General features: G+C 45.4%; 1 protein-coding gene across 3 annotated transcripts in view; it reads left to right on the forward strand.

Annotated features, from left to right (window-relative positions):
- ACACA (acetyl-CoA carboxylase alpha) overlaps positions 1–20,653 on the forward strand; it is a 1,281,346-nt gene that overhangs the window by 185,679 nt on the left and 1,075,014 nt on the right. For 2 of the 3 annotated variants that reach the window (XM_069614682.1, XM_069614683.1), the window contains exon 3: positions 17,811–17,943. In XM_069614682.1, coding sequence (XP_069470783.1) covers positions 17,811–17,943 — 133 coding nt within the window. Of the gene's footprint in view, positions 1–1,177; positions 1,283–17,810; positions 17,944–20,653 lie in introns of those variants that run through there. The other variant, XM_069614684.1, reaches the window with a different exon arrangement.

Genomic DNA, 20,653 nt, shown 5'->3' on the forward strand with positions numbered 1-20,653 from the left:
CGGTCCTGCGTGTCCCATGACTCTTCCTCCCTTGACAGAACTTATGAAACTTTCCAAAAGAACCGTGAGATCTCTTGAGTCGTGGATCATTGCCAGTGTTTATAAGCATCGGATATAGTGCTCTTCCTAGGTGGTGGAAAGGTCGGCCGCCAACTCCCCTATGCGTGTGCAGTGGGGGGGGGTTTGAGGGGCAGATTGTCAGTGGTGTGGATGCGACTGGGGGGGGGGGCGGAGCTAGCTGTCGAATGATGTGTGTGCCCTGAATATATGATACTGGCTGCTTTGCATTAAAAAAAAGTATCAAGCATGTCTGTGATAGTAATTCAAAAGTTTGTTCATTCCTTCTGAGCATGCAATGCACACTGGGTATGGGGCTCATTTCCTCAGTCAGAATAATCACCCTGACAGTAAAATGTGTGCAACGAGTGCTATGGTGGACTGGGAACCAAAAGAGTCACCGGGAAATGATGTTCAGCAAGCCCAACCCTTTTCCTATGAGAAAATCTGGAAATAGCATAGGTTACACACAAAAGATGCCCAGGGTACAGAGGCCTACGGGAAAACCTCCAGCGTTCACTGTAGGCCAGTGCACCCCTGAAAGCTTGTGACATATATTAATCTTTGTACAATGCACTGCTTTAAGTTTGGGGCTGTTGAGCACAGGGCGACTTTCAGCTGCAGTCTGTGAAAACGTGCGTTGTTCAACTGCACGAGAAACGCCTGCGCTCCGGCAAGAATGTTTTTGCCGGAGCACAGCTCCCTTTTGTTCTGGCCCAATTCCTCCCCTGTTAGAAGCACGCGATGGCTATCCCCGACTCTACAATGATGCTTTTAGTAATTGTGTAATGAAAGGAGTTTGGTAAAATACTGTGAAATATTTTAATGTCTAAATATATGAAGCGGTAGTAATGCTCTGAAAAAAATTTTCAGCGTTCCTGCTGCGTCCCATTGCACGGGGGCTGGGGGCCTTCTCCCAGTCCTAGCGGGCAGAGCGCCCTGAAAGTGCACCGAGAGCCACAGGGCGTTGCGCGCTCCGGGGAGGAAGGGAGGGGCAGGGAAAGCAGGACTAAGGTTAGAGCTGAGGCAAGCTGGGAGTGCTCTGGGTCTAATCTTTTCAGAGCAGCGCCGTGGCCAGGCGCCCAGTGCGCATTATCTTCGTCTTTCCGGTCGGGGAGCTAAAGCTGCGAGGACGGAGCGCTCCCCGTCTTCCAGGCACTATGGAGGCGGAGGGCGAGGGCTTGGAGGCGGCGGCTGCAGAGGTGGCTTACCACATGCTTCAGAGGTAGGAGGCCGAGAGGCCTAATGGAAAATGTCCACGTACTATATACAGTCCTTAATACCCGCTTCTAGGCGCTCCAATGTTTATATGAAGGTAGATTAATGGTACTCCTTGACCGTGGGCAAGGCACTGGCTGTGCCCGAGATCTGTAAAAATCAATAGATCGGGCGCGGGAAGGTATATGTATGTGCCCGGGATGAATAGATCAGCCAATTGGAAAGTCTGCGGTAGAATTCCTGACTTCTGGTTCCATCGTTGGCAATGTAACGACTACTGCCCTCTTTCACTCGTTTTAAGGCCTCTACTGCACCATATTTCTAAATGAAGCCACGCCGTCTCTAGTATACATACCATGCATTCTGCTAGACCTCTGTCTCTCCCGCATCTCTCAGACTAAAGCAAATCTCGCCTGCCAGACGTATTCCCTTAAATATGCCAGACAAAGTGAGCAGCGCAAACTACTCTGGACAAAAGCAGCCTAATCGGAATGAATGATTGAATGGCACCTGCCGTGCCCTTTCTGCAGAGGGATGCATGCAGCCTCCAGGCTGGCTTGATGGCCGTGGAACCAGGAGATGCGAGTTATATTCCTGGCCTTGCAGGCTTTCCAAGCGACTAGATTGTCGGATATCGGGCAAATCGATTCATCGCACTTTTCCTCTGCTCCTGTCCTTATGGTAAACGCGCGCCTCCACAAATCGTGGCGTTTATGTTCATTTACCTCGGCCGGGGCCGGGTCTCCGCAGAGATGTCATGGAGGGACTCCCTCGCCCGCGCTGAGATAATTTCGCGGACACGCTGGTCAGTCCGGTTATTCTGGACTTTCAATACACGGGGCCGAAAAGATCAGGCCGCACTTCACCTCTGACGAGGACTCTGCCCCCGTGCAGGCGCGCGTTCCCCTTTGCTGAACAATGTGCTTCAGAGTCTATAATGTCGGTCCAGAAAGCCCCTCCAGAGTCTGTTATCCAGAGCCCCTCCAAGCCCCCGTGTTTCATCGCGTGCCCTTTCACCTGACTGCACAACGCACCTTGTCTTCTGGATTTTCAGAACAACATGTTGCCAAACTGGTACTGTGGCAACATCTAGCGGGTAATTAAGGAGAAGCAGCAGTTGTTATTGGGCAAGAGTATCTCATTCTGAACTGAATAAAAACAGCTGTGCAATGCCAAACTCATACATACAAAAAAATCCAGGGCAGAATTGATTCTTTATCTGGATAAAGGTCTCTGTGGGCCAATGTAGAGGCTCTGCCCATCTCCACAGTCCAGCCATGCGCATATATCCACACACCCATTACAAATGAACAGACACATCGTTTTCGCGCCTTGAAACACTTGTGTATAGGCGCGTTATAAGTGCCATATCATATCATATGGAGGACAGTAAACGGGAAAGGCCTTACCTCCGTATTGAGCTGTTGTGTACTTCATTTTAATGCATGTATTTATTGCCCGTTTTGATGCATTTTATTGGGTTGACTGATACGCATGGCTAGAACACATCGTATATTGTGCATTGTCCCATTGCTGCATAGTATTTTCAGTTAGTCCAATAAAAGGTATACAAACCTACATCTAGTGTGATTTCAAAACTGGACGAACATGGCACAGAACTTTTGTTTACACTGTTTATGGAAAGGGCTTTTTGAAGGAGCACTCTGCAATGGGCATATTGCTGTATGGAGAAGCGTTATTGCGTTTTTTTTTGTTTTTATAAAGCAACAGTGTCATTGTATGCTAGTTACTATACATCGAAGCAGATGGCTGGTGGTGGGTAAGCCGCTGGAGACAGCACCAGGCAGACTTGAAATGCGTCCTCAGTAATGACTGTGTTTACAGAAATGCAATCTATTGATAATGTACATATTACCTATCCTGTCTGTAACTCCCTGACTTGACCCCTCAGCCCTGCGCTTCATTTATAACCTGCCTGTGACCTCTACCGTGAGATAAGGCCTTTCCAGAATGTGTACTCTCACCGTTTTTGTCACCAATGTGTGCTTACATACTTGAAATAGCCCCCCGTACATGAGGCCAACCCTTGCCAGAATGTGCACTTTTCACCTATTTTGTCTCTAATATGTGCTTACATACCTGAAGTAGCCCCCTGTACCATGAGGCGGGATTTCACCAGAGTGCCAGATACACCCCTATGTTGTGACCTTCTGCTTGGTCTCACTCCTTGTGGATTATGCTATTGCACTTACTGTATGTATTTATTCACCGCTATCTACTGTTTCTGACTGCTAACTCTCCCAATTCCTGTACAAGCGCTGTGATACCTTCGGGTCTGGGAGCTATACAAATGTAATGAATAAATGTGTGGGTGTGAGGTGTAGCCATAGCCCAATGAAACTCTCCGGGAGGAGAAGGTGGTCCTTATGATATAAATACCCTCTTAAAGAATCCACATACAAAGATGCTGACCTAACACAGAAAGGGCCTATGAAAATATGATACACCACCAAGGTAACACCTCAATGGCTCCATCCCTCCCAGAGTCCTCTTCATTTGACCACAGGCACTTCCCATGACACCTGACCTAATGTGGCTTTTGGGCTTAAAGGATAGCTGTGTTCGCTGTCAAACCATCCACCCCCACCCCCATCCTTATCAAATGCTGACCGCTCAAAGGAAAGTGCTTCTCTACTGGACTTTACCCTCTCTCATCGACTAACAAACGTGGCTTTAATGCTAGTCCCTCTGTCTCTAGGGAAGCATCGTGGCGCTAAAGAAAACAGGCAGAGGCAATAATACATTAGATGAGTAGAATCGGGGGCAAAGCCAGCCTCAACATTTTGGGGGGTGGAGGGGCTGGATGACTGCTTTGAAAGCTTGTCATTAGTGGGGCCATTAACCCATTGGGCCGTCGCCCCACTGCCCCCCCTTCCTTTCTCTGAGCCCAGGAGGCTGAATCGCTTTTTTACCTTCCTTTGGCCCATTAGATCAGTGCTATGGAAACGTTTTAATATGGTTTCCAGGCTCCCCCAAGTTGGTGCTGCTTTCATTGTCTATAAAATGCTGATGTTTTCTATTAAGCAGTCACTGTAATCCCTTTTTAAAGAGTCTCGCGCCCCCAGACATCGATCGCCCCCCCCCCAGGTGTGGCCAGCCCCATGGTTAAAAGACCACTGCATTTGTTTCATCTTTCCTACCCGATTCAGAGGCTAGTTTCACAATGTGATTCATTTAGACTTCTTTATTATTTCTTGTTCCAAACAACACTAATTTAAAAAAAAAAAAAACAATTCACCTATACACATTCTATGGCCTTCATACAAATCTATATTCCAGACAAACAAATCATTCCATTTCAGGCACAAAAAAGGACAATTCTATACAGTTAAGATCTATTGTTCACATAGATCCCTCTTCTAAGTGCAATTTTTATATATGTAGATCCTGACGTAGTCCAGGATAAATACAAGTTTTGTTCTTTTAGCATAAGACCTGCCCTATCTTTACAGTGTCAGTGGTTGCTATATTTTGTAGTCGACAGTGTGTTTTCGGCCGTCGGGTGAATCAAAGGTGTGGTTCCACAACTACACAGGCTTCATCACAACAAATTCAAATATATGGTGCGCAATAATGTCTTCTGTTTTCTTTTTGTATTAGCCCGGTAGGCCAGTGGTGTAACAGGGGCCAGACTCATGGGAAATGTAGCACCCCTAATTCAACTGGAGTAAAGGGAGGGAACTGGCCCCTGTACTCTCCCTTACCAGGCTCCCTACCCAACCGCTTTAGGGACCACTGCAAGGTGCCTATAGTACCTGGCGTCCCTGTCCTCCGTCATGTAGAAATAGGATCTGCACCCTTTAAGAGGTAGACAAAATGTACCTACAGCCAACGATGGGCCCCTGAGAAAAGATGGGAGCCCCTTTAATTGAACAGAGGAGCAGTGGTCCGGAGAAAGCAGCCCTGGCATGCCCTGCACCCCTTGCGCAGGTTCAGGACCAGCTCCTTAATTCACAAGCAGGGGGACCGGAGTGAGGCCGAGCACCTGCCAAACGATGCCTATGCCAATAACTTGAAGTGTGAGTGTGGAGCTCCAGGCTGGAGTACGTAGTGTGGTCCAGCAGACATTGGAGACCCACCAACAATCAGGAAACTACAACTTCCAAGTACTTCTATCACGTCTGTGCACCAGAGTTCCCTTTGCCAAAGAGGCTGGAAGTCAGGGTGAAAACGTTGTATAAACCCAGACTCTGAGTCTTTCAGCGTGAGAGCTTGGAGGAAGGTGTGTGATGATTCCCGTGGAGTCATCACCGATCCACAGCCTAAAATCTCCTCCCATGTGGGCAGGGGAAGGCAGCTGCTACCTGATCCTGACCTTGGGGGGTGGTATTATGAGGAAGGATCACATGGGAGGAGATGGATGTCGGGAAGATGTGGTAACCCCATCAGGAGAGACACAGTATTCTTCCCTTTTATGTTAAGAAGACCCTACAATTCCTAAATTCCTGATGGCATGCTGTCGTTATACAAATTTCTCTAGTTAGAAAACTCAAACCCTTTCCTACCAAACATCTTAGGCTCAATACCATTCACACCTTATATGTACATAATACACACCTAACTTCTCCTCTCTCCGATGGTTTTGTACTAAATTAAAATCCCAAACAAAATCACCTTGTAAATCCTATTAATATTATGGACTCCAACTCCAAAAACGCCTCAAGTACTGAGATGAGGAAGGGGTCGTCAGTATGGATTGAAAGAGACCCTATGCTAAGCATGCGGTCTAGTTGTTGCAAGACAGATCAGCTGCACGTGACATTTAAAGATGGTTTTCACATTCAGTCGAAAAGCGAAGGAAGCAGAAGCAGCACGGGCCAGGCGGAAAGCAGAACCGCAGAGGAAGGCAGATGCACAGGAGTGAACCGGGTTGAAGGAGGCAGGTGCTCGCTAGCTGCAGCCTGTCTGTCCTTCTTACCTGAGTGGCGGGAGACCCAGGGGAGCGTGGCAGGCTCCAGGAAAGTGCTGCGTAGGAACCGGCAGCCGCAGAGAGGCTGTCAACGAAGCAGTAAAGCCAAAGAGCAGCAACTTTACCGTCGAGTGAACGGGAGGCCGGCAGAAGAGCTGAAAGAGTTTCTGCCAAGTGGGAGACCCCATTCCCGAATTAAGATTTCGCTGCTGCAATGTGCCATGGGTCAGAAACGCCATAAGACACTGGTGAGTTGGTCCAGTGATATTGGGAACCCCGGGGCATCACGACAGGCAAATTAACAATTAAGTCTTCTAGCTGCCTGGCGGGTCCTGACAAATGAGACGTGCTCGCGTGGCTAACATGCATGCAAAGCATGTCCCGCTCTCGATGCGATGACACGCAACTGGAGAAAAAGACAGTCTACTTCCAAGCCATATTTAAACAAGGTATATCTGGATTCACATCATTATGGGCGTACCTGTGTCTGCTTGACACCTAAACCCACCAAAGCGATATTGAGATTCCAGCCGGGGACCAGGAACCTTCCGGTCCTGCTATTTTAATTGGACTCACTAGACTAATTGAGTCTGCATGTCGAAAGGAGAGAAATTGTTTTACCTCTCCAACTTAACTAAGGTTATAGAATCAACCATAGGATAACGTAAGGGAGTCTATCCCTATCTTGATCGTTGAATATAGAGCCTATTCAGAGCCACCTTACGAAGACCCATTTGAGACAGCAGTCTCCATCAATCAAATGAAGGGAGATGACCTACAGGCTCTTTGGGTTGTAATGTTGATGTTGTATGTTGTAAAATAAAGTTCCTATATCGTCGGAACTAGCAATAGGTAAGATATTATTTATCTATTGTGAAAACCAATGTAATATTGTGTTTCACTGTTATCACCCTCTAGTTGACCACTGGCCCCTACTAATGGTCTGACATTATACCATAATAGTAGTGTATGGTGCAACACAACCATTGTTATATGTTACAAGGTACCAATAGGTTTGAAATATTTTTGAATTCTAGTAGTTGTTGTACCTGTGCTTTTGCGTAGTGCTATAACCTTTGAGGGGCTATTTTTTAAGTAGCCTTTAGTTTCATAATATTGATATCTTATGTATTGTTTTATTACATTCAAACCTTTTTTGTGACTTAAAGGGTTTTTCCTACCACAATTTTGTATCTATATGTATTAAATACACTCATTGTGAACCATTTGAATGTTCTTTGAATTGTGTGCCACCGATTCAATTTGATATACACTGTTGCGAATAATTGTGTTATTTGTTATATTGATTCTGCCTTTGTGAGACACCACCCTTAGTTGTTACTTCTATTTCTACCCCAGCTGACTACGAACGAAAGGGGTACACCCACCCTAGCGTGAATGATCTATTTTGAATACTTACCAAGTAAAATAGAAAGACAGAATCTGCACAATTCCTCATGCCTGCGATGTCACTATGGGGAAAGCTGGAGAAAATGTTATTATAAGCAGATGAATGTTAATGAAGAAGCTGAAAGACAAAATGTGCACACATCTCCATATAACAGACGTTCATATGGGGAAAGGTGAAGCAAGCATTGCCATCAGCAAAAGAATACTTGTGAAGTTAAAAGACAGAACTTGAACAAGTCTTCATATGTGAGAGGTCCATATGGGGAAGCTTGGGACAAGTAGAAGTCCATGAAGTATAGACAGTGCACAGGAGTACAACTGTGCTATACTGGGCAATAAAGAAAACATTGAAAGAAGTCCTGATAAATAGTATATATTGGGCCATGAGTATTCTGGGGGAGAAAGATACCGGGTAGGAGAGTACACCAGGGGGTCTATAGAACCCAGAAGGGGGATTCCTGGCAAGGGAGTATATCAGGTAATCCACTTAAAGTGTATGAAAGAAAAATACATGGTGGAAAGATACCTGGCAGGAGAGTATACCAGGGAATCTAAATAAACTACTGAAGAATTCCTGGAAGGGGAGTATGCCAGGAAGCCACCCTTGAAACAGTTGTATGAAAGAGAAATGTTGCCATCTTTGAAACAATTTGAAAGCAACACCTTGACCATCCCTGGAAACAACAATTGTATAAAAGAGACCATTTTGGAAACCTTGAGAAATTGTTGTATGGAAGAGATAGTGAGATAAGCTACAAATGATCAAAGGGTGGTCCTCTTTTTTAAGGGGCTGTGTGGATGAGGGCCAAATGATATGATAAACATACAGGTTCCACAAAACAGCTACCCACCTTTATATGCACAGGGTGTGAGTGTCCACATACAGAAGGATATAGGCAACTGTCTTACTTCATTATCAGACAGAGGTTCACAGTCTTATATAAAATACATATTTTATTCATCATACACAAAAAATTGTATGGATTTACATACTAGAACATATATATAGTACATAAACATTATTTCCGACTCAGAGTTAATGATGTCGTTCACATTGCTACCTTCCTAGACCATCTCATATTAGTGTGGAGATAGAAGGTGGTGTTAGTATTGAAAGGTGAGGGGTAAGGTTATTGCCACATATCAATGAAATAGCCCTCTCAACTTAGTTAAATCTTGTCAACAGTCAGTTGTGTTTCTGGGTCCAAGGGTTTTGGCACATCCGTGGATGAATCTAGTTAACTTGCCCTCTTGGACCCGTCTTCAGGACACTTCTTAGTGGTATCAAAACAAAAATGATATTGGTTATTAAAATTGTGTGGAAGAGACATTCTTGCCCTCATTAAGGAAACATTGTTTGGGAACAGATAAATTCCCCATTCTTCCTGAAATAACCTGGGGAAAGGGAACTACCCTCTGGATCCAAAGACAGTTGCCTGGAAGAAACCAATATTGTTGGCTTATTCTTTGTGTTTTTCATTTGAAGACCTTTTGGCTAAACTTAAATCAGAGACGTGTTTCTTTACAATTCTTAGTTCATATCTAGTGTGAGGGTCCGATATGTTTTGGACACAATAACAGTTTATATAATGTTGACGACAAGACACAGACAGATCTTTAGTTTTAGTTTCCTAGGCAGGGAAACTCTCTTTAGGATAGGAACAGAGATGCCTTTATCCAACCCTTTTATGTTAATAAAGATATGTGATATTGAAAACATTACCACTTTGTGCCCGTCTCTCATTTCTGACCCCTCACAGGTGACTGATGCAGGTGTAGAAGTTTGAAGATCATTGCAGAGTAGCAGAAGGAGGTTACTGTAGGAGCATGGTATGGTGGAGAAATGGTGAGAGGGGTAGATGTTATGAAGGAGAATGTGGGCGATTAGTTGTAGGAGGCTGATGTGACTAAGGAGGAGCTGGAGGAGTGTAAGAAGGAGGTTGAAGAGTTTGAGGGAGTAATAGAGGGTAAGGAGGTGGTTGCAGAGTTCAAGGAGAAGGTGAGAGAGGTTGAGGAGGAGGTTGGAATATTGTCAAGTAAGGTCCACCAAGCGAAGGACAGAGTCTGGAGATTGTTGGAGGAGGCATGTAAGATGAGGGAGGTAGCAAGAGTGTGGAAAGAGAAGGGTGGTGCTTGAAGAAGCAAAGAAGTGCCCCAGTAGAGATGGCAAGAGGGCAGTGCTCATAGAAGTGAACCAGGAACACCAGACATAGGAGAAGGTGGGGCCCAGATGGGTGAAGGGAATTAGTGGGCAAGAGGGAGAAGTAGACCCTGGAGGGGTGAACATATAGTGGGTGCAGAAGGAGGTAACCATAAGGGCCACAAAGCCCAGAGGGAGTTTGGAACACACCAAATAGCGAGGAAAAAGAATGAAAGGAGAGAAGGTTCAGAACCAGGAACCAAGGCGACCCTCAGGGTTGGAGGGTGGAGGAAGTCAAGGGTAGGGCCCTGCTCCTCAGTCTGCCTCAATCTGGACACACCTAAATGGCTGGAAGCCCAATTCCCTCCAGAACAGGCTGGAGGACAAACTCCCGGACCACATGACTGATGCCAACTGGACATACTGACTGGGACCCATTGTTTGAGGAGCTCCACTGGCTACCCGGGGTACAGAGACTCCTGAACTCTCCCCGACACGCAAGAGGGGACCTTTTAAGACTTTTGTTGGACTTTAACACAAAGAGCATTTTTAATTTGGAACGTTTAGTTAAACTGGGATAGTGGAGAACTGTGTTTGGAACTTTGAGACACTTTGGGATACTGAGCACCTTCATCTTGGGGAGCCTTTGGGAATAGAGAAAAGATTACTTTTTGTCTTTTGGTTACCTTGTTCATTGTTTCTCTTACACAGGTATCCTGACCAGATGCTACTATAACTTTCTTAATAAAACCCAAAAATGTGCATTTTATGTTGTGGCTCCATTCAAGTCACCAGGTCTTCATGCTCGCACTCTTCAGAATTTCTTTGCAGATTTGGTAACTGCTTAGAGACAGAAAACCATTCTGTCAAGTGCCAGATAGACAATGTATTGTCTTCACTCCATCTAATGGGATAATAACCTTTTTTTATTTATAAAAATGGTCTTGCAGTAAGATGTCCTATTTGCTTAAAATCCCAAGAAGACCAAGAAAGTTTCCATTGTCCGACTTTCTAATTTATGAGTAGTTACCTCAAAATGCCAGGTTGTTAATGTGTTTAAGAGTATCATCCAGGTAAAAGTCAAGTAATTCTTTCCATTTCCGGATCTCCACAGTTTGTATAACTGTGCCAGTCCCTTTACTCTTTACATTGGCCTGGCAAATCTGCCATTGAGGTACGAGAGCATGTAAACTTTGCTTTGCCCCCGCGTGCCTAATTTCCCACTTAATTTCTCTGAGCAGCATGCCTGTGAATTATGAACCCATTGAGAAGACACAACCTTGATCTTTTGACAAAAATCGACAAGGAAAACCAATTCGAGCTTGTTTCAATGACTACAGCAAAGATCATTTCTGAAGCCCTTGCCACAATTTGGAAGAACAAAATATTATTCTTTATTTTTATTATTATTAACACTTTTTAGGAACCTGTGACTATTGGCATCTCTTGTAAGAACACTAGCCTTCATTACCTGTGAGCCTCAAAATCTGTGAGATTCTCTTTTCACATTATAGGATCAGAAGACCTGTATGGGACTACTTTTGTTTGATGCATATATTTCACTGTGCCAGCGTCAAGTTGTAATGCAGGATGGTATGGAGATTTCAGTGTTTTGGGAAGTAGAAATTCATAATTTGAGCAGGTTCTTCAAATGCATTGTCTTTAACGTTGTGTTTGTGTGTAAAGTCTGGCGCGTTGGACTGGGCCGTACCCTTTCCTCGGCTTGGGAGAGTCTTTGTAACGCAGGTAATAAACAGTTACAAATTTCACAACTAGTATTTTATTTATTGGGTGTTTATAACACGCCTATTCAGCAAAAAGGTGTTTCAAGGTGCAACAATACAAGAGGGTGGGGGGGACAGGGAAGAAGAGAAAAGAAGGTCCTTCTAGGTCCTGTGTCATTTGGATCATGCAAGTGCAGTAACAAGAAGTGCAGGGGAGAGGAGAGGAGAGGGGTGGAGTGCCGTCAGGGCGGAAGGGCCCATGGGTTATGTAAGTGCAAAGGGGAGGCCAGGTGGACAAGTGCCAGGGGAAAGCAGAGAGTGCAGGAGAAAGAAGGTCTACGTGCTAAGTGTGAGGGATGGCTGTAAGGGCTCCACGGGGCTTTCCCGGCCAGGCTAGTGCAGGCGGAGGGGGCCTGGAAGCGCAAGTGCAGGTTTGGGGGGTTTGGGGTGGCCTGGGGGGAGACCAAGTGCAGGGGTGGACTGGTTGAGGAGGGCCTGGTGCCCTGTAAGAATCTGAGGAAACCAGGCAGCCAGTCAAGAGACAGAGGGACATTAGCAGGGGAGGGTGAGGGGAAAGGAGGAAGAGAAATGGAGGGTCTTGTGAAGATTCCAGAACTTAAGGAGCTACGGCTCCAGTCTGCGAGGGGCATGGGGACCATTCCAGAGGGAGGCACCTGCGGAGGACAGAGATTTACCCCCACTCTCTGCTTGGAAAAGCATCTGATCTGCAGAGATTTGGAGCTAGAAGACTGAAGGGCTCTAGCAGGGAGGTATTTAGGGGGATAGAGAGTTGGATGTAGTGGGGTCCCAGGCCCCAGAAAGCCTTGTGAATGATGCAGAGGGTCTTGAAGTTGGACACATTCATGAGAGCAGTTTTCGTGGAGTGACAGGACAGAAACCTGCTTCTAGGTGGTCTTGAAGGTTGTGGATGTCTAAGAAATTGGTAAGACTGTTGAACACAACCCTTTTGAGCACTTTAAAGTAGGGCGGAAGGAGAGACATAGGGCAAAAGTTAGCCGGTTGGTTCGGGTCAGCCCCAGGGTTCAGAACTGAGGGGAGCTATTTAACTCATGCTTCTAGCACAGTAGAGCCTGGTCAGCTTGAAAATAACAGCACCAGGAGCTGCTTTTGGCTCCTAGGGTTAACTGGTGCTTTCCAAACATGTAAATGTGACATTATCTTTGAGTATTTGAGAATGTTAATAAAGAAGAATTAGAACACATATCATCTATATTTGAACACAAAGATGCATACAAAATGAACAAAAAGTTAAAGGAGGATGTTTGGTAGCATCTGGTTCCCCTGCAGTAGCTCCTGCAACCAGGGTGATGCCTGACACCCAGGAGCTGGTTTTTGCTCCTGCTCATCGAATCTCAATTTCAAACCCAGCAGCCCTTTGCTTTTTTAGGAGAGGGACCGTAGCTGATTTGAAAACCGAGGGAAAGCAAGCAGAGTCGAAGGACAAGTTGAAGAGTGCAGCTAAGTGAGAGGCCACTAAAGGGGCAATAGGCTTCACTAGCTGAGGAACAAGAGGGTTTGACTGGGCACAAGAGGGGTTAGCCTTCATCAGTAGGGATAGCACTTCATCAGGATTAGTGTGACTAAAGTGGGAGATGGAGGCAGGGGATGGTGGTAGAGTAGGCAGAGTGTAAAATGGAGGAGGGAGTGTGAGAAAGGTCAGGCGAGAGTCTCTAATTTTGGAAATATTTGCAGCAAAGTATTCAACTAGGTCATTAGCTGTGAGAGTCCAGGTGATAGTCATAGACTTCGGAGGAGTGCGGAGTGGGTTTAGGGTTCCCCATAGCTAGCGAGGATGGTTGGAGTGAGAGTCAATGGGGGTTAGGTAGAATTCCCTTTTCGCTCTATCAAAAGTGGACTAGAGAGAGTTCAGAGCAGAGAGGTAGCGTTTTAGGTCCTCATGCGAGTCAGTACGCCTCCATTTGCGCAGCAGCCGACCACATGCCTGTGCAGTCAGAGTGTATGAATGGGGTGACCTATTGCTGCGAATGCTGTGACTTAGGGGTGAAAGTAAGCAGTAGGAAGTGTGATGAATCCAGTGGAGTCATCACTAATCTCCCAGCGGTAACACCCTCGTGTGGCATGGAGACGGCAGCCGCTACCTGATCCTGACCCTGACCCTGGGGGCTGCAATATGAGGGAGGATCACATGGGAGGAAGCAGCATCCGGGGAGACGATGGGACTCCATCTGGAGAGACATGGTATCGCCCATTTTTCCTTGATAAGCATCGCCCCATGTCTGAAACCCTCATGGCTTATTGCCAGGTTTCCACCCCCTTTCCCATGAAGAGCAGGGAAGCCCCTTTGAATGGATCTGTGAAACAGCCTTGTCGTTATGATGGAATTACCTTTTTCAATTCTATTTATCGATCCATCAAAAAGGACTTGCCATCAGAGCCTTTTTATGCTCATCCAAAGTTCATAAATCAACCATTGGACTTCTATTCCCAGAGTTCACAAAGTACTTAGGCGAAGAAGAGGAGAGATTGAACAATGTGGAATAGGAAATACTGTGAACCAATTGATCATTCTAGTGTTCCCAGACCCACACCTGTGCCTTGGAAATGTAAGCAAACCAAACTGTAAATGAGGGAGAGCCGCTGTGGCACCTGGCGTGAGAACGCTGCATCTCCCTGCAAGGAGCAGAGCGACACGAAGCTAGAACTGATGTGGTGGAGCGAGGCGTCGTGCCACCAGAAGAAAGAATTGCTAAGCTGTGGAACGCTGCGAGAATGCCAGCAGCCAGTGAAGAACTCCTGGGTGTTCGCAGAAGGTGAAAAGCAGTCTTCAGTTTACCAGAGCCGAGAAAACAGCAGGCGAGTCCGTTAGAAGCGCTGAGATCTGCCGAACGAAGGAAAGCTGATCCAGAGAGAGAAGCGGAAGACATTCCTTTGCCGTCCAGCCGCAGGAGAAGAAAGCCATGCTGGCAGCAACGGGCGAGTCTTCCTGCAAGCAACTGGGACAAGGATGTATCGGCAAAGATGCCGGGTAAAAATAATTGAAAGAAAGCGGAATTGTGGACATATTGAGAAAAGGGTATTTCAATCTAAAATCAACCCTTTGATAATGTTTAAATGTACACAGTGCCATTACGAAGCAAATAGAACAAAGATAATATGTCAGATAAATTATCAAATCTCCTATATAAACAACTCTTGGAATGGGTAGAAGACCCAAAAAAGCAGAAGTCCTAGCAGGGGAGTGTGCTGGGCAGTCGCGAGTGTGTGGACATTTGAAGTCCTGGCAGAAGAATACACCAGGCAAGCTTGTGTGGAAAGCACAAGTCCTGGCAGGAGAGTACACCACACAATGTCAGGTGTGTGAAACAGAGTCCAGGTAGGGGAGGATACCAGGCAATTGGAAAAGGATTGTGTTAAATAAAGAACTGTTCTGAACAAAGCCATCAGTGGGAAGTCAACAAAGTTCGGTGTGCAAGTATTATAGTTGGCCAAGAGAGGACCCAAAGAACAGTTCTGAAAGCAGCCAATATTGTGAATGTCAAACAAAGTTTGAGGTGTAAATGCTACCCTTGGCCCAGAGAGGCCCAAAGAATTGTTTTGAGAGAAATTACAATTGTGAAGTTAAACAATTGTTGTACAAGTGTTGCGTTTCACCAAGAGAGGCCCAAAGAACAGTTGTGGGTGAATACCCCTCAAGGAGTGAAGAAGAATCCAGGGGAAGGGAAGTACCCTCTGGAGTCAAGAACTCCAACCTTGATGAAACTTTGTTTAAGTCATTTTTCTCTTTGAACACATTTTCAAACCACGTAAGGTTAAAGACATTTTCCCTTTTTCACCTTTATATTTTAGTTTTAGTATGAGGGTTGGAATAGAATTTTGGACACTGCACAGTTTTGTTTTAACATCCTGACAGACAGATCCTTACTTTTGGTTTTAGGTAGGGAAAATCCTCTTATTGCATGGTCAGAGAGGCCTTTTGCCAACCCCCTTTCATTTAATAAAAATCTTTAAACTAAAACATGGCTGCCATGTGTCTGACTCCTCACAGAAGTGAGAGGAGAATGAGTCGTATAGTAGTAATTGGAAGCTGGAGAAGGCAGTGTTGGTGTAATAGGCATCGGTATGAAGGAAGAGAGCGAGAACTGTAGGTCAGAGAGAAAGGGGGAATGGCAGAAGGTTTACATTTCCTTTTAGTAATAGGCGAAGCAAGTGGCGAGGAAAGGTCACAGGGTGAAAGGAGATGGTGGTGGAAACAATTGAGTGATGAGATATGGACGGTGTGACAATAGTATTAGTGGCTGAGAGAGAGGTAGAAGAGATCCAAAGAGTTGGCCCCTGTGTGGATAGGTAGGGTATGGATAGAGTGGAGAGCGTGGCCACTAAGAAAAGACTAAAGTTTACATTTCTGAGAAGTGGTTGGAGAGGGAAGGTTAAAGTCACCTAAGAGTATGAGGTGATAATTAGTGGAAAGAAAATCAAGGAGTTGCCCAAGATCATCAAAGAATGGTCCAGTGGGACAAGGAGGGCGATAGATGGAGATGATTTGAACTGAGTGAGGCAGAGCAATAGTAGAGTGAGGCAGAGCAATACTAGACATGGTGAATTCAAAAGAGGTAGGACGTGGCACTGGAGATTTGTGACGCATTGAGTCGGGAAGAGAGTATGTGCCCGACGCCTCCACCTCTGCCAGTCAGTCGAGGAGTGTGAATGAAGGATAGTTAGGAGTCGTATAGGCCCACCAGAGTGGCAGTATCAGATGGAGAAATCTAGGTTTCAGTGATGGCAAGAAGGTCTACGGGAGGAGAGCTGGAGTGAAAGTAGATAAAGGAAGTTTTGTTGCGTACAGACTGGTTTTGTTCCATAAAGACTGAGCATTCCAGAGTGCAATGTTCAGTTGTTGAGGTAAGGAAGAGTAGAGAAGTTGAGGAAGAGAGGCGAGGTGGATAGGTGTTAGAGGAGGTATGGTTTGTGGTCTGCTTTGTTTGTTGGAAGGAGGTGGAAAAGAGATGGAGTAGTGTGAGTTTCCAGTTGTGAGTTTTATACTAGGGATAGGAAAGGAGGATGTTGTAGCGGGATTGGAGAAAGTGTTGAGAGAGGTGAGTTGGAGGGGCAGCAGAAGGATCAGGAGTTGGATGCATTATAGGTGAGTAGCACAGTGTGGAAAGACAGTACAGTAATTGGGAAGCTAGGGGTAGTCATAGGTGCACACTCGGGTGCAAGAGGGAGAAACGTAAAAGCTCATAGTCTAAGAGGCAAAGAGGCTGGTCCATGGCTGGTCTTGTTCGTGGCTGGATTGTGCAAGCCCTAGGATCCTACTCAGCATGTCTTGGATCTCTCCTCTCTCTCTCCCGCTGTGTTTTCTCTTTGATCAGCATGCTGGATTTCTGTTTTCTTGCTCTGTTTTCTTTCTGAAGGCTGGATCAACCTGGACATTATTTTTTTGCCCTGTGTTTTCTTTCCTGGGCCCAGAGAATGTTGCATCTTTTTTTTTCTTCTCGTTTTTTGACCAGCATGTTGTGAATCTTTTTTTCTCTTCCTCTGTGCATTTTCCTTTCAATGACCAGCATTTCCTGGATCTGTTTTCTGTTTTATTTCCTAATGTGACCATTCTCTTCTAGGCTCGGCAAGTCATGGGTCTCTATTTGCTCTTCCTTTTTGTGTTGTCCCTCCTAGGACCAGCAAGCCCTGAATATCTGTTTTTTCATCGGTCATGTGTGGGGGTATGCAGAAGGCTACCTGAAGCCTGGATGAAAGAAGATGAGGCACTGTATTTGGGGACAATGTGGACTTGTAATGCGCAATCCCTTCTTTTTTTTTTTTAAAGCAACTTTTAGCGACAAAATAAGTTGTAAGCAAAGTCCATGTCACTGATAAGGAGATTAGGAGGTGATTATGGGGGACGGGGGGGAGGAGTTCCCTAACAACTAAACCTAGAATCCTTCAGTGGTTCTTGAATCCCACAATCTTCTGATGCTAAGATTTCCTTTTTGTTTGTTAAAAGGCCTTATGATATACTTAACGTTGTTATTCTTGGAGCGCTTTGTCGACTAGCTGCTGATGTTCCACAACCTCTCTTCAAAGTGACATGCAGTTATCTGGATGGAACAATTTTGTTTGTGGAAGCAAGTGGAGCTTTGATATTGTTCTATGGCAGTAATCGGGAGGCTATTTCATCAATGATTTCAAGGATAAGTGGGGAACACTTGGGAGTGTGCCCCACTTCCCTTAACCTCTATACCTTCTGCTCTGATCCCATGTTGCTCTGGCTCTATTTTCGTACTCCACCCATGTGCGTTTCCATTTTCTCAGAATATCTAAGCTCTCTGTTTTCTGACTGTGTTTTCTCTTATAGACCCAGCATGTCCGGGCTGCACCTGGTGAAGCAAGGGCGCGACAAGAAGAAAATCGACCTGCAGAGGGATTTCACAGTTGCCTCCCCAGCAGAGTTTGTAACTCGATTTGGCGGCAATAAAGTAATTGAGAAGGTATGTTCCCATGTCTGTAGGTAGCATTTGAAAGCTGCTGAAACTTGCTAAACTGCAAGACTAAATATTAAACCTTTAATAGTTTATAATGGTAAGCAGGCTATGATCGCGTGGCAGTAATTCAGGCCGTGATCAGTGGCTGTCCCCACAGCAGTGGCCCATTCCTGATGGTAATGGATGAAAATAATCCTCTACAGCCATTTCATTTCAAATAATGCCTCTTCAAGTGCAGGGCTTAGCTGCAGGGAGAGGGACACATCTGCATCCCATCAGACACAAGGATTTCTGCCTTGTATTTGGATATATCTCAGGGCCCCTGATTTTACCTGAATTAAACTGATTGAAATGAAGCTGATAGAACGTCTCTAGATTGTCATGAAGTTTCTGCCCAGCCACTTTTTCTCAGACGTTTGGCCAATGCTGGAAATCTTATACTTGGCCGATGGTTTATCAGAGGAATATGGTTAATGGTATGCTTCTTGATTAGGGGCCGGACCAATCCTACTTTTTAGGAATCTGACACAAACCTTGTAGCTGAAGACTTATTGACTTGATGAAAGTAGTTAACATTGCCCCCTTTCTTTCAGTAGACAGAGGAATGAAATCTACCAGAGTTTCTGTGATTAGGGTACGGGTCAGGAGCTTGGCAGCGACGGATGGACGGAATTGGGAGCTTGATAGTGGGGGAGTTACCCTGAACCCTGGTTATGAGAAGATGAGGCATTGCATTTGGGCTTGCACAATCCATTTTCATTTGTTTATTTAAAAAATCTTCATTTTCTTTTTAGCTTTAGCGCCAAAATACATTGCACATTGTAAGCAAAGTCTATGGAGGGCCAGCAGCTAGACATGGACACTTAATTGAAATGTCCACTTGTTTGTATCAAATGATAAGAAAATACCTAACTTTCCCTAGTGCTATGTTGGTGTTCCCACATATATAAATAACTAAGGTGCTTGTCTGTTGTCAGGAAGTCATAAAATTAAAAAGGTCAGCTGTCCCTACCACTATTCTAGCAAAATAAGGTCAGTACAATGTCTCCCTTCTCCTTATTGCCCTTTCTTTCAAGGTTTCTCCTTTGATTCAAACTTCTTATTAGTAGGTTAATTTCAAATAGTATCATGTTACCTTCTGTACAAGTTCTTGTAACTCTTTCACAAGTTCTTTGTGTTTTGCCTCCTCTTTGCGGATTGTTTTCCAGGAATCCCTTTTTAACACTGTCTTATCGTTTTCTTCAGAATGATGTACCTTTTTATACGTCTGTAACAAATAGGGAGTCTTAATCAACTGCAGGCCTCGATCCCTGAACAAGTATGGGCTGAGTATTATGGCAATTTGTACCAGGGGGAAGGGGCAGCAGCCACGATACCGAGTCCGGCCAGGGAATGTGTTATCCGAACCAGGGAGCCTTAACAAAACCCACTGATACTCACTACTGAAGAAGTAGAATTGGCCAGGGAATGTGTTATCCGAACCAGGGAGCCTTAGCAAAACCCACTGAAACTCACTACTGAAGAAGTAGAATTGGCTCTGGGGCGTCAAACTGGTAAAGCACCCGGTCTGGATAGGGTTCTGATAGAATTTGATAGAAATTAGTCTGTCGTTTGGGTACTATACCTGACCAAACTATTGAATGCACTATTGTGTAGGAAGCAGGTTCCTGTGTCCTGGATCACTTCAGAAATTGGCCTTATTCATGAAAAGGGAGCCTGTGGTGACCTTGCAAATTTTAGGCCAATTTTCCTTATTGGATGCCGGGGGAAAACGTTTGCCCAGGCATTACTGTTTCACCTGGATGAATGGGCTCTCAGCTAGTGGGATTATAGATCACTGCCAGACAGGGTTCTGCAAGGGCTTCAGTAACATCAACCAAAGCCTGAGCCTCCACCTGGTGTGTGAGAAATATGCCGTGCTCAGGAAGACAACCGTATATGCAGTATTTGTTGACCTACGAACCGCATTCAATTATGTGCCAAGAACACGTCTCTGGGAGATGTTGGTGGAGCTCGGCATTCCAGGTGCACTGCTCTCAGCTATCCAGAGCTTATACACAGGGAACACTGCAGTATTTTGTGGGGGGAATTGATGGAAGTGCCACTAGCAGTATTGATATCAAGAAGGGAGTCTGTCAGGGTTATGCTTTATTTCCCAAGTTGTTTTGCATCTTCATCACTGAAGTATTGAAGAAGCTCTTGGGTGTGCAGACCGACGCCCCTTCCCTGGAGGGTGACCAGCTCCCGGCTCTGCTGTTTGCAGACGACGCAGTACTTCTGTCTCTAACACCCGTAAGCAGCTTGAGATTTGTGTTGATTTCAGTAAAAGGAATGGGTTTACCTTGAACCTTAGTAAAAACTAAGGAAAGATTTTTAAATCTAATGTGAGGAAGAAGCAGAAGGCCATTAGACGTACTCTGGAGGATGGGGTAATTGAGCAGGTTGTTTCATACGACTATCTGGGGGTGAGGGTTATGGCGTCTTGTGGGTGGACAATGCAGATTGAGAAGGCAAAAAATATGTTGACCAGGTATTGTGGGGCCCTAGCTATGTTTACAAAACAAGCATGGAAATGGGGCGGTGCGTGTCTCACTGAAGGCGCACAAAGCCCAGGCGCTGCAGGCTGCACTGTACAGGGCTGAACTCTGGGGGCATATGGCTACTGAGCCCCTTGCAGTGGTGGAGAACAAATTCTTGAAAAACAGCCTTGGACTGC

Source organism: Ambystoma mexicanum, chromosome 9 (assembly GCF_040938575.1).
Source record: "Ambystoma mexicanum isolate Mex_15411 chromosome 9, UKY_AmexF1_1, whole genome shotgun sequence".
Classification (NCBI taxonomy): Eukaryota; Metazoa; Chordata; class Amphibia; order Caudata; family Ambystomatidae; genus Ambystoma; species Ambystoma mexicanum.